At 35.5% G+C, this 11,375-nt stretch overlaps 1 protein-coding gene and 1 long non-coding RNA gene across 3 annotated transcripts; one reads left to right on the plus strand and one right to left on the minus strand.

Moving 5' to 3' along the window:
- Nucleotides 1-289: 289 nt before the first annotated feature.
- Nucleotides 290-6,061, minus strand: LOC105795505 (ion channel DMI1). Of its 2 annotated transcripts, XM_012625153.2 has the most exons (12): nt 5,247-6,058; nt 5,038-5,106; nt 4,045-4,671; nt 3,740-3,922; nt 3,470-3,529; nt 3,185-3,388; nt 2,259-2,507; nt 2,051-2,149; nt 1,686-1,880; nt 1,436-1,528; nt 847-1,113; nt 290-757 (listed from the first exon to the last, which is right to left on the minus strand). In XM_012625153.2, the coding sequence occupies exons 1-12, from the start codon at nt 5,838-5,840 to the stop codon at nt 539-541; spliced, it is 2,859 nt and encodes a 952-aa protein (XP_012480607.1). In that variant the 5' UTR covers nt 5,841-6,058; the 3' UTR covers nt 290-538. The 2 variants fall into 2 exon arrangements, 1 of the variants encoding a protein (XP_012480607.1); XR_001134261.2 differs by lacking the exon at nt 290-757 and having other exon boundaries at nt 964-1,113; nt 1,436-1,512; nt 5,247-6,061.
- Nucleotides 6,062-9,864: 3,803 nt separating this feature from the next.
- LOC128039886 (uncharacterized) lies at nt 9,865-11,359 on the plus strand. The gene is made up of 2 exons (XR_008194645.1): nt 9,865-9,989; nt 11,204-11,359. It is a non-coding gene; the product is annotated as an uncharacterized LOC128039886 (long non-coding RNA).
- Nucleotides 11,360-11,375: the final 16 nt, after the last annotated feature.

The following is an 11,375-nucleotide window of genomic DNA, read 5'->3' on the forward strand; positions in this document are numbered from 1 at the left end:
TACCTACCCTCTCCCTTTGACCCTGAACATAAGTTTGAAACCTCTGAGACTTTGGGAGGGTTTTAGGCTTTCAAAATCTATAAAATATTAAGTTAATATATAGTAAAATTATAATTTGCACCTTCCAAAAATGCTAAAATTTCAATTTAATCCCTTTAAAAACCGTAAAAATAGAGGCTAATATAAAGGTGAAATTACATTTTAACTCTCATTTTTATAATTTAATCTCAACCCCTCCTAAAAAATATTTTTAGCTTAGCCCTAAAAACAACCTAGTGCTTCAGGAGAGTACCGTCAATGGATTCATTTGCTATCACCTTTTATAAAAAAGAAATCCCCGATCTTGCAACATAATTGTTGCGTTGAATCATGACATTAAGGCTTTCTACCTAACTGTGTCATGAAGATATTTTTTGTCGGTAAAATTCTCTAGTTATGGTTGAAAATGCAAGTGTAAATATATATATATATATAGATGGGTTAAGGAGGATAACAGCTAATAGCACAACGGCGGAGGGAAGTAACCTATCCGCCCTATTCAAGAACCGGATGAGATGACAACGAAAACATCATCGAGAGACCATTTTCTTTGTTCTGATTTTTTTGGAGGGTTGATAATTGCACGTTCGGAGTTTGCAAGGCGGTAGCCGATGATGATTTCTTGTCTTTGCCGACCCCTGATCATTATTTCATAAAAGCATAACTCTTCCTGGTCGAATAAGTAGAATTCTGCTGGTTTGATACACATTTCGTTCCCCTGTGAAAGAACGGGGCTAGAAATTTAGCAAAGGTTTCGTAGCTCTCATTTCGAAAGCAACAACAGTATTTGAGGGGTGTGAGAATTACCTCCTCTGCAAAAAGCTCCTCAAGAACACGATTTATTTGCTTGTCTTCAGCCACCATTGCCAGTGCCATGCTTACAAGCTCATTTGAAAGCACATAGTCACTGATTCTCGAGACTGAAACCAGGTTCCTTGTCCTAGAGTCCAAAATTTCACTAATGATGATTGATTTATCTGAAGCTTGCTGCATTTCACGAATCCAAGAGCTGTGAGTGAATCCAGCAAGCCGTAAAGAAGTTGACTTTGTATCTCTGTAAGGGAGACGTTTCGACTGCAAACCACAAGGAAGCAAAAGTACCAGCCATGGTCAGGACTTGGGAGTGTCAACATGTAATCAGCCTAATGCTACTTATTAAAGATAAATAACAAAATCCTTAATTATACTTTCATAATCTTTAGTTTTTCCTATTTTGATAGTCTGTTCATGTTAGCATTTGAGATCGATGAAGCTGTTTTCATGGAACCTGTATCATCTATCAGCAAGAAGCTAAAAGATGCCGGTTTATAGAGTAAATTATCGCATAAATCTAGGTCATCACAGATTTTGGTAACCTAGTTTGTTTACATAATCTGAAAAACAGTATAACACTTGCCTGTATGTCTCGAATAAGGAGAAGGGTGGCAAGAGATCTAGAGTCTGAATGCACTACAGAGTCCTCCAGTGATTCATCTGCAAGAATTAAAATCTGTCCTTTAGAGTTAGTAATCAGTTGACTTACGATCGGAGTGAGTGACTAAAACAATGGACTTAAGAAACAACAATACTAAATACTGGAGCGAGGTAACATATATTAGAGGTACGTTGGAGTTATGCCAACAAGGATAGAGGATATAATAACTTACAGAATCAAAAGTCTCCAAAGGCAGGCTTTCTAAGTGCCTTCTAATGACGGCATTTCCCTCACGGTGGACGAGTTTTATGTTCTCTAATCCAGAAATATCAAGTCCACCATCAATCAGTTTCCTCTCTCTTTCTTTTTCTGTAACCTCGTTGAACATCCACAGTTCTGAACCCGGGGCGAGAAATGCCTCCAGAACCTAAAAAGTTAAACATGGTTCACATATCAAGCAGGATGAGACTGAATAGGAAGTAGAAACTCCAATCTCTTAATTTTTTTTAATCACATTTTAAGCTCCATTCCTTCTGATGCATAACAAAAAGGGTATTGAAAAGTTATATGGTTAAGAACTATAAGCAAATGCATTACCATAATCATATCATGAATATCACGCCGCCAGCCACAGAACAGTATCCTCTCGGGATATTTCGGAAGTTCAGGTACTTTTGGGAAGCTAACTCTACGTACCTGCATGCAGCATGTCAAACACAGGATTACCATCGGTAAATGCTGCACAGATATGCTTTTTATTAACTAACATTTCGGCATTCAAGAACCCTGCCTAAAGAAAAATTACCTCTGGAAGAGGACCAGGAGAATAAGTGTCATCATCCTCGGCTATAACAAGGACTCCATCCCCTTCTTTTAGTACATAACTATCATCTGGATTTAGGATTATCTTCCCATTATCTGCAGCAACCTTGACTCCACAAGGAATTGCATCAGGAAATGAAATGAGCACATCTTCAAACTGCATACCATCCAATTCAGGCCACCTTTTGATGTAAAACTCATCATTTTCAAACCCCAATATATCCTCCCATATCTGAAAATAGAAAAATAAAAATCAAACTAAAGGGAAAAGAATATCTTCAATTTGATAAAAAAAACAAACTAAAGGGAAAAAATGAGGAACATAAATCATAATATTCATGTTATTCAAATGATAATGGGAAATAGAAGATGACCAATAATATAGTTGGACCCTGATCGGAAACATTTTAGTGATATGAAGAGGAAAATAACATGAAAGATTAGAAGTGGAGAGACTATACAAAATTGTGAATGTGCAACTAGCATTTTCATGAAATGTATGAGGACTAAGAAACCATCTTTTCCTCTAATGAAGTAGTTGGCACTTTGAGAAACAATGTAGAGAATGAGAATAGCCTGGTGGTGAATGTTAAGATGGGATTAGAGGCAAATATGGCATAGCAAAGGACTGACTTAAACAGGTGAGCAAAAGAGATGGGGAAAAGGGTATAAGAGGACGGGGAAAAGGCCAAATATAAAGCAAATTGAGGTGCTGAGAAAAGCAATTAGGCACATCAATTGGAGAATAGTTTGATCATTCAGTCCAACCAAGATGTTTGTAGCCAAACGAAAATGAGCACCTTGTTCACAAATAACTAAATTTGAATAATTTCATTGATAATTACAGGACATACTTTCAATAGATGTACTTCAAGAAATTTAAAAGTGAAACTTAAGTAAGAGAGTAACCTGTGCAAGGCCAGGTTGCAGGGCACACTGTATCATCAAGCGACCAATCACATCATGTGCAACAACAGTTTCTATGAGATCTCCTCCAACAAGCTTTACCAGGGGCTCATTGTCAAGGTCACTCATTTCAACCACAACATGACCTCTCAAACCCTCCTTTACTCCAGTTAGACTGAGCACAACCCTCAAGGCACGTGCATCACTCTGGTAAAAGAACACATAATCATTGATGTTGTCCAAGAAAAAGAAGTTGAGAAACATGATTGAAATGGAAGTTTGAGCAACCTGATCTGCATTTTCATCAGTTGCCAAGACAATAATGGCACGTGCTTTCGATACAGAGACCTGTAATTAGAAGAATGTAAATACAGATGCAGTTGCGTAATGAGCAAAAAAAAGGGAGAAAATGAAATGATCAGAACATATAAATAAAGGCAACAACCCACTGAATGTTCGTCAGGTTGAATCTGGTAACCCATCTAATGTTAAACTGATTTAAAATCTCAGCACAGGATCGGAAAATAAAAGAAGTAAACTATAAAGATGTCAAATTACCTTCTTTAAATCAGCAAGAATCAGAGGACTTCCACTCCTGCATATGACAGATGTTCCCATAAAATCAAATTCCAGCTTAGCTATTTCCATCTCCATTTCCTCCTTGTCTCTTTCTGCAAGTACTACAACCACTCCACCCCCAATACTTTTGTTCGCTATTGCTAGTTGCTTCAAAAGTGATCCCTAAAATAAAAAATGATTATTTCTTAAACCCGAGGCTTTCTATCTCTTACAAGGCCAAAATTAGAGATTCAGTATCACTTAAAGACTGCCTTGGAAAGGATATACAAAATAAAGAGAGTTACCAATTTGTCACTCCATCCAAGAATTAGCATATGGTTCTTTTCAATGACTTCACTCTTTCCTTTTCGGAGTGAATCAACCTTTTCTGAGATAGCATCTGAGACGAGCCCTAGCATCATTGCGAATATCAGCATGCCTCCAGAACTTATAGAGACAGACACAATCCTAGGACCAATTCCAATACTATCAGAATGATTGCCAGAATCAGCCACAAATGTCCATGAAAGCCAAAGAGCTTCAGTAAGGCTTCCATCAGTGACAGCATACAATGCCAAGCCACCAAATCCTATAAGAAATATCGTTGCAAAAAGGAGTGCAAGCAGCTTTGCATAAGGATATACAGAGAAACAAACATCCACCATATATGCAATTCTCTTCTTCAAGGGAACCTCCTCCTTGTTAGGCTTTGTTCTTTTGGATAGAATCTTTATTTGCGGAAGATAATCAAGACATTTGTACAGCACAAAAGGCATCATGAGGGTGAACATCACGGTATATAAAGCAACAGTTTTACTGTCAGCATTACCAAAAATTTTATATGAACTATCATCTTCAGGCTGCAAAACTTCATTGCTGTAGTTACCAACATCGGTTTCACTACACCATCGACGAAGGTTAATATTCTCTACCTGCAAGCAAATGCCACTAATTACAAACTTACCAATACCAATGTTCAAGTTCCAACAGCTAATGTTACAGAAAATATTAAAATAAAATTTCTAGGAAACTAAAAATCCATCGCCAGCTCCAAGTTCTTTTTCCCCCTCAGTCCAGTTCCTTGCCATTTAAGCAACCAAATAGGAAAAATATCTCTCTCAAAATTTTGGTTTCAAGACAAACTGTTATCCATCTAGTAATTAGTACTGAAAATGGCTATTTCATTTTTCAATCAGCAATTAAAATATACAAAAAGGATGATATTATCTTAATAAGAAACCAAGATGTCTGAATCTATATATATATTTGAATCAGCAATGTTATGTAAATACTCTTACCTCTAGTCTTTCAACTTTATTCCGCAGATGAATTACATAAGTTAAAGGATATATACAACTGAAAATGATCTGCAAAAATAAGAAGAAACCAAAAAAATGTATTAGAAATCAGAACCACGACATGACTAAAATTACTCTATTTTGCTTTATTATTTTAATTAAAGCTTGATTTATAAAAGTTTTACTCTGAAAAAAAACAATTAACTCACCACTGAAAAGATGAAATAACGCTTCAATTTCACCCGTAGAATCCTCCTCGCACTCCACGAACTCACCGAACTCCTCTCAGTCATCGTCGTAGAAACTTGACTCGCCACGATTTTGACTTCCTCCTTGTTGACAGGAGTGTTACTTTGCTGCTTCTCATCCACCACCTTACTTTCAACCCTATCCACTAATCGTTCCCCACCTCCTCGAATCGGCTGCCTCGACGCCGCTTTAACCGTCATCACCCGATTCCTCGCCGCATGAGGGCCAAGAAATGAAGGATACATCCAATCCCTATCTGATAAACTATTCACAACATCAATGTTATTAAGATTACTGGCAGTAACATCTCCTACGCTACTCGGCTTATCAGCATCGGTATCAAACGAGGCACGTCGATTTGACGACGGTGGAAGACTGGTGACGCGACGAACGGCGGGGAAAAGAGGACCCGGAAAGTGTGGTGTGGGCCGCGGATCATCCGGTTCTATAGGTTTGAACTTCTTCAGTACCGGTGGCCTCTCTGCTTTTTGTGAGCTAGGGTTTCGTGGTGATTGAGTTGAAGCTGATTCTCCAGACCCACCGTTGCTTCTCATTTTTTTTTTCAAAAAATTGGATCAAATTAGCTCTTAATAAAAGGGCACTAAATCAATTGAAATTGCCGAAACCATTGGAAGAGATCTTAAAAGCAAAAATGAAAAATGAAAAAAAAGAGAGATTTAGCTAAAAAGAAGAAAAGATTCGAGATTCAGTGGGGAGCTTGTGCTTCTGCTTGTATTTTCTTCGATCTGTTATTCTTTTTTGAATTTTTTTTTCCTAATTATAATTATTAAAAAAAGATACTGTATGATTGAAAGGGTCGTTGAAAAGTTGGGAAGGGGAGCGTCGAAGATGTGCTGACGTGGACGGTTGATACGTGCGTAGATGCGTTTTCAAGACAAGCTTCAGTTAATTTAGTTTAGATGTTTGAAGGAACATGTTTGGAAGTTTAAACTGAAAAAATAATTTTTGAGACGCGGTAGATTCTTTATCAAAAAGTAGAAAGTGTTGACCGCAAATTCTAGAATCTACTTGCTAGATTTGCCATGAAATCACTGTCTTTTTTTACGTTCGTTTTACTTTGACTATTTTTTTCAACAACTTTTATAACATAAGAACAAAAAATTGAAATTTTCAATTTGTTCATTCAAATTATCTCCCCACAAGGACATGCTATCAAACATGAGGATCTAACGGTTTTGAATGTCTATGACAATCAATTTATTACTTATGAAATGTGTTGGCATATACCATCGAGCCATGTTTTGACTGTCGGCTTTTACATTTTTTGACCACATCTTAACCACAAGATTTATTACCTTAATATACTACATTGATCTACTATTAAATATAATAGAAACTATTGTTATATTTAAATAATAATAAAAATTCTAACCAAAACGTATTGATTTGTAAAATCAACAATCCTATAATGACAAAACTAGTATGCATTTGTCAATTAAGATCATCAACTACAACCAATATTAAACAATTGGATAAGGTTTATCGAACATACCTTTGGTCAATTGATTTTTTAATCTGTATGAACTCCGTTATCATCCATTCTATTGGTCATGCCTTCGAAATCACCATCTGAAAAGGATTATACTTGCCCTTTTGCTTTCGATTTAATTTTCAACAATCCATTATAAAAAAAAAAATAAGTAAATATTGTATCAGTAATCGCACCCACCTTCAATGCTTTATTAGAATAATTTATTTATCTTTGCTTACTTTCTTTTCATTACTTTTTGATTTTTCTAATGATTGTAACATCCCGATTTTGGGCCTAGTCGGAACAGTGGTTTCGGGACCACAAATTCGATAAGAAAAAATTTATTTTTACTATATTTTTATGGCCTACAATTTCACTAAATGATTTCGTGAAAATTTCGTTCAAAAATTTCGACGTTTGGGCACTCAATTTAGTTAAAAAGACTAAATTGTAAAAAGTGTACAAGTTGAGTTCTACATGTTAGAGGTGTCCAATTGTTATGAAATTTTAAATTGAAGGTATTTATATGGAAATTAGACCATTGGTTAAGTTATGGACAAAAATGAATATGAGATAAGTGAAATAGAAAATTTTTAAGTTAAGAGCATTTTGGTAATTTGGTAATAAAATGAATTAAAAGGGAAAAAGATGGCAAATTGTGTTATCTTCTTCATTTGGCCGAAATTAGCAAGGGGGAAGCCATAGTTAGGGTTTTCAAACTTCGAAGCTATATAGTAAGTGATTCCAAGCCTCGTTTTTAATGTTCTTTACGTTTTTAGAGTCTCGGTAACTTGATTTAGCTTATTCTAGCAATAATTTAACCATTCTGACCCTGTCTAACTATAAAACATCAAAATAAACACATTTCACCTATGAGTAGTTTTCCAAATATAAACCCTAGGTTAAATTATTGCTCGAATAAGCTAAATCAAGTTACCGGAACTCCAAAAACGTAAAAAAATATTAAAAACGGGGCTTGGAATCACCTACTATAGAGCTTGGAAGCTTGAAAACCCTAACTATGGCTTCTCCCCTTACTAAATTTGGTCAAATGAAGAAGAGGAGCACAATTTGCCATCTTTTTCCCTTTTAATTCATTTTAATTGCCAAATTACCAAAATGCCCCTAACTTAAATTTTTCCTATTTCACTTATCTCATGCTCATTTTTGTCCATAACTTAACCAATGGTCTAATTGCCATATAAAGACCTCCAATTTAAAATTTCATAACAATTGGACACCTCTAACATGTAGAACTCAACTTTTGCACTTTTTACAATTTAGTTCTTTTGACTAAATTGAGTGCCCAAACGTCGAAAGTTTTTAACGAAATTTTCACGAAATCATTCCGTGAAATTGTAGGCCATAAAAATATAGTAAAAATAATTTTTTTCTCATCGGATTTGTGATCCCGAAACCACTGTTCTGACTAGGCCAAAAATCAGAATGTTACAATCGATAGTCCAATTTCACAATTAAAAGCCTCTTAAAATAGATTCTCTTTTCGCACCTTATATTTTTTTTCGCCGATCTATAGTCATCTAAATCCAATACATCCTCAATATTTGTTCGCCCTTTCAGGATACAATGCACAATGATGAAAACAACTACGATCTTCCCTAATATTTGAATTGAAGTCTGCTTGCTTAAACGAAACAGTCACTCCAACTCTAATGTGGAGATTCGTTACATGATAATTTCTGACTCATAGGTGTTGACGTTACCCTCCTCTTCCCAACCACATTAGACCCTTCCACTTTCTTCCACGCTTCATCACCTTCATCTAATATTTCGATCTTTTCTTCCTTCAAGTCCAAACCATCATTATATTTTCATTATTATCTCTAGGGTTATCCATAAACGCAGTTTGATGAGAACAACATCTTGAATATTCCATCTTCCCACAAACCCCCATCTATAATATTCTCTCCACTCGCTGTCTTACTTTTCCTAACACCGTTACTCTTATCATCGGTTCTATCTAAACCCCTTTCCAATAGATGATCAACCTTCTCCTCGATCACCTCTAACTTTCCACTTAGTTTTGAAATGTTAGTCTGAATATTTTGTATAATACCCATAAGTTTTTCCTGTTACAAGAAGATAAAAAAGTTGTCAGATACATACACGGATTTCCATAGATTTATAACTGTACATAATTATAAGAAACATGATTAATATTTATACCTCCATCATTATGTAACTTGACAAACTTCTCTCTCTTTCCGGTGTATTATCTCCCCACCCTTTCCCTCTACATGGTTGCTCAACATTCATTGTAATACAAGAGTAAAACTATAACCTCCCTAAATCTTACAAAGGGGAAAACAGTAATAATATTAACTACTGTAAATGAACCATATACAAAGCTTTACAGCACTTATAATTTAAAAACAACTGATATTTAAGAAATATATAACAATACCGATACGCACTAGTATCATTTACCTTGCTCCTTCAGCTGATAACACAGAAGAAGGCAAGTTTGAATCTACTCTTCTATTGTCCTTCGTATGTAAAAACTTGTTTGCACCAAACCCAATATCTGCTATGCATTGAATTTTCTCCATTGTAGTATCTGACCACCCTTTCAATCCAAGTTAACCCCAAATTGCATGAATAAGGATATTTCAAGTCTCTTCAAAGCCCAGTCATTGGAACTAAATATTTAAAGTATGGGGCAAATAGGGGGTTGTTCTCTCTCCATATTGGTGTCTAACTGGTTGAAACGGTAGTAAATTTGCAATGCTTATCTATGATGTGACAATATGGATGGACCACATCATCGGTCACTCATCTAAGGTCTCTAATTTAGGTTCGCATGAGGTTCGCACCGTAATTGTCACTCGAAACAAACACCAAAACATATCACTAAAATCGAAGACGTCAAGATGTATGATGCTTTTTGGGTGCTGGAAGGCTCCTATGTCCCTATTGCATGGATCCAGCTGAGCCCACTTGGTTACTTCGTTAAGAAAAAACATGGGCTTGGATCCAGCTCACTTGATGTGCCAGAACTTTGGCTTGGACTTGGAAAAATGTTTAAACAAGAAGAGTAGTTCATGCTTTATGAGTGACAGTGACGAGTCTTTCAGTGCTTGAAGAAACTAGCTCTGATGACTCCTCACCCGCTAATAAGAAATGAAGCTGTCAATTCCAATTTAAGATGCCTACAGTAAGCAGTAAGACAGAAGTGAAAACTGCAATGGAGGTATGTAGAGACTCATTATTGCTAATTTGTAGGTATTGTTTGATTAGCACTTTGAATGCTTAAAAAGCACTTCCAAATTGCCAAGGGAGATAAGGATTATGTACTACTGCCATTTTTATAAATTTTACGAGGTGTTGATGAAAATAATCAAAATGGAGTAGGCTCAAGCATTTACCGAAATCTGCAAGTATAAATCTTTCTGTTGTGTTCGCAGAGCTAAAAACAATTAGCAGGAATAGGTGTAATTACTTTTTTAAATCCCATCAGATATCAGTTATGTTTCTCTTGAAGTGTGAAAGTATGTAGCTTTTCATTTCGGGTAACCTAAGACCTGAGAACTATGGACTGAATAGCAGTTGCAAACACAAGGCATTTCCTTGAAAGTAAGCAGCCAAAAAAAAGAAACTTGGAGGGCTAATAGGAAATAGAATAATGGATGTACAGTGTACTGTTCTCTTGATAGATAGAATAGATGTTGCAGATAGAATAGATGTTGCAGATCACCAGTTTACACTTATATCTAATAGGAAATAGAAAATAGAAAAAATTAGACATTCTTTGTAGTAGCTTAGCTAGCTATGTTCTAAGGGTTCGCACAACGATAAATCATAAATCAATTGAAGAAGGATATGGACGCGTGTCAAGTTCTCATTATCCAACGTCCATTGCTTTCACACATATTGATATGTGGTGATAGTTTCATCACTTGGCTATGAATAATATCAACAGTGAGACAATAAACCCTATGAATAATGTAAAGGAGAATGGATCACATGGTTTTATACTGGTTAATTTTAAGTAGTCAAGTGAATCTTACTTATTTCTTAATAAAAAGCTTTGAAGAAATTTTCTATTGTTATTGACAGGAGAGTAGTATCTAACGTTCGTTGACTCTTGTTACGCTTCAGCGATAAGGTTAATTAGCCTACGATTTATTAGTAGCTTTGTGTTTTTCTTTATGTGCTGAGAAAATAGGCTCTTTACGATTAAAAATTGCCACCTGTCTTTATACGCGATTAAATGTAGAGAGCAAACTAGCCTAACAGTTTTGTATTTTTTATGAATCTAAATTTTAAAAATGTGGAAAAATATGTTTATATGCCATTTTTATGAGTGTTGTCGTGCAAGGCCCTTTCAAAACAGAAAGGGACCAAGTACATATTTTGCCACTGAATTTGTTGTACCATTTATAACTTTTTTCTCTTCTTGTTCAGGGATCCTGTAATTTTTCTTGTAAGAAAAAGCTGTTTGCTTTGAAAGCATAATCCATAGAAGAAAGTGTGACATCCAAATAATATCTTCTTCTAATCAGATTGTAATTCTTCATATTTATTAATATACTTCATTCAGCAGTTTAAAGGAACAGAAAATGGAAACCAAAGCAAT

The sequence above is a fragment of the Gossypium raimondii genome, chromosome 3 (assembly GCF_025698545.1).
Source record: "Gossypium raimondii isolate GPD5lz chromosome 3, ASM2569854v1, whole genome shotgun sequence".
In the NCBI taxonomy this organism is placed as follows: Eukaryota; Viridiplantae; Streptophyta; class Magnoliopsida; order Malvales; family Malvaceae; genus Gossypium; species Gossypium raimondii.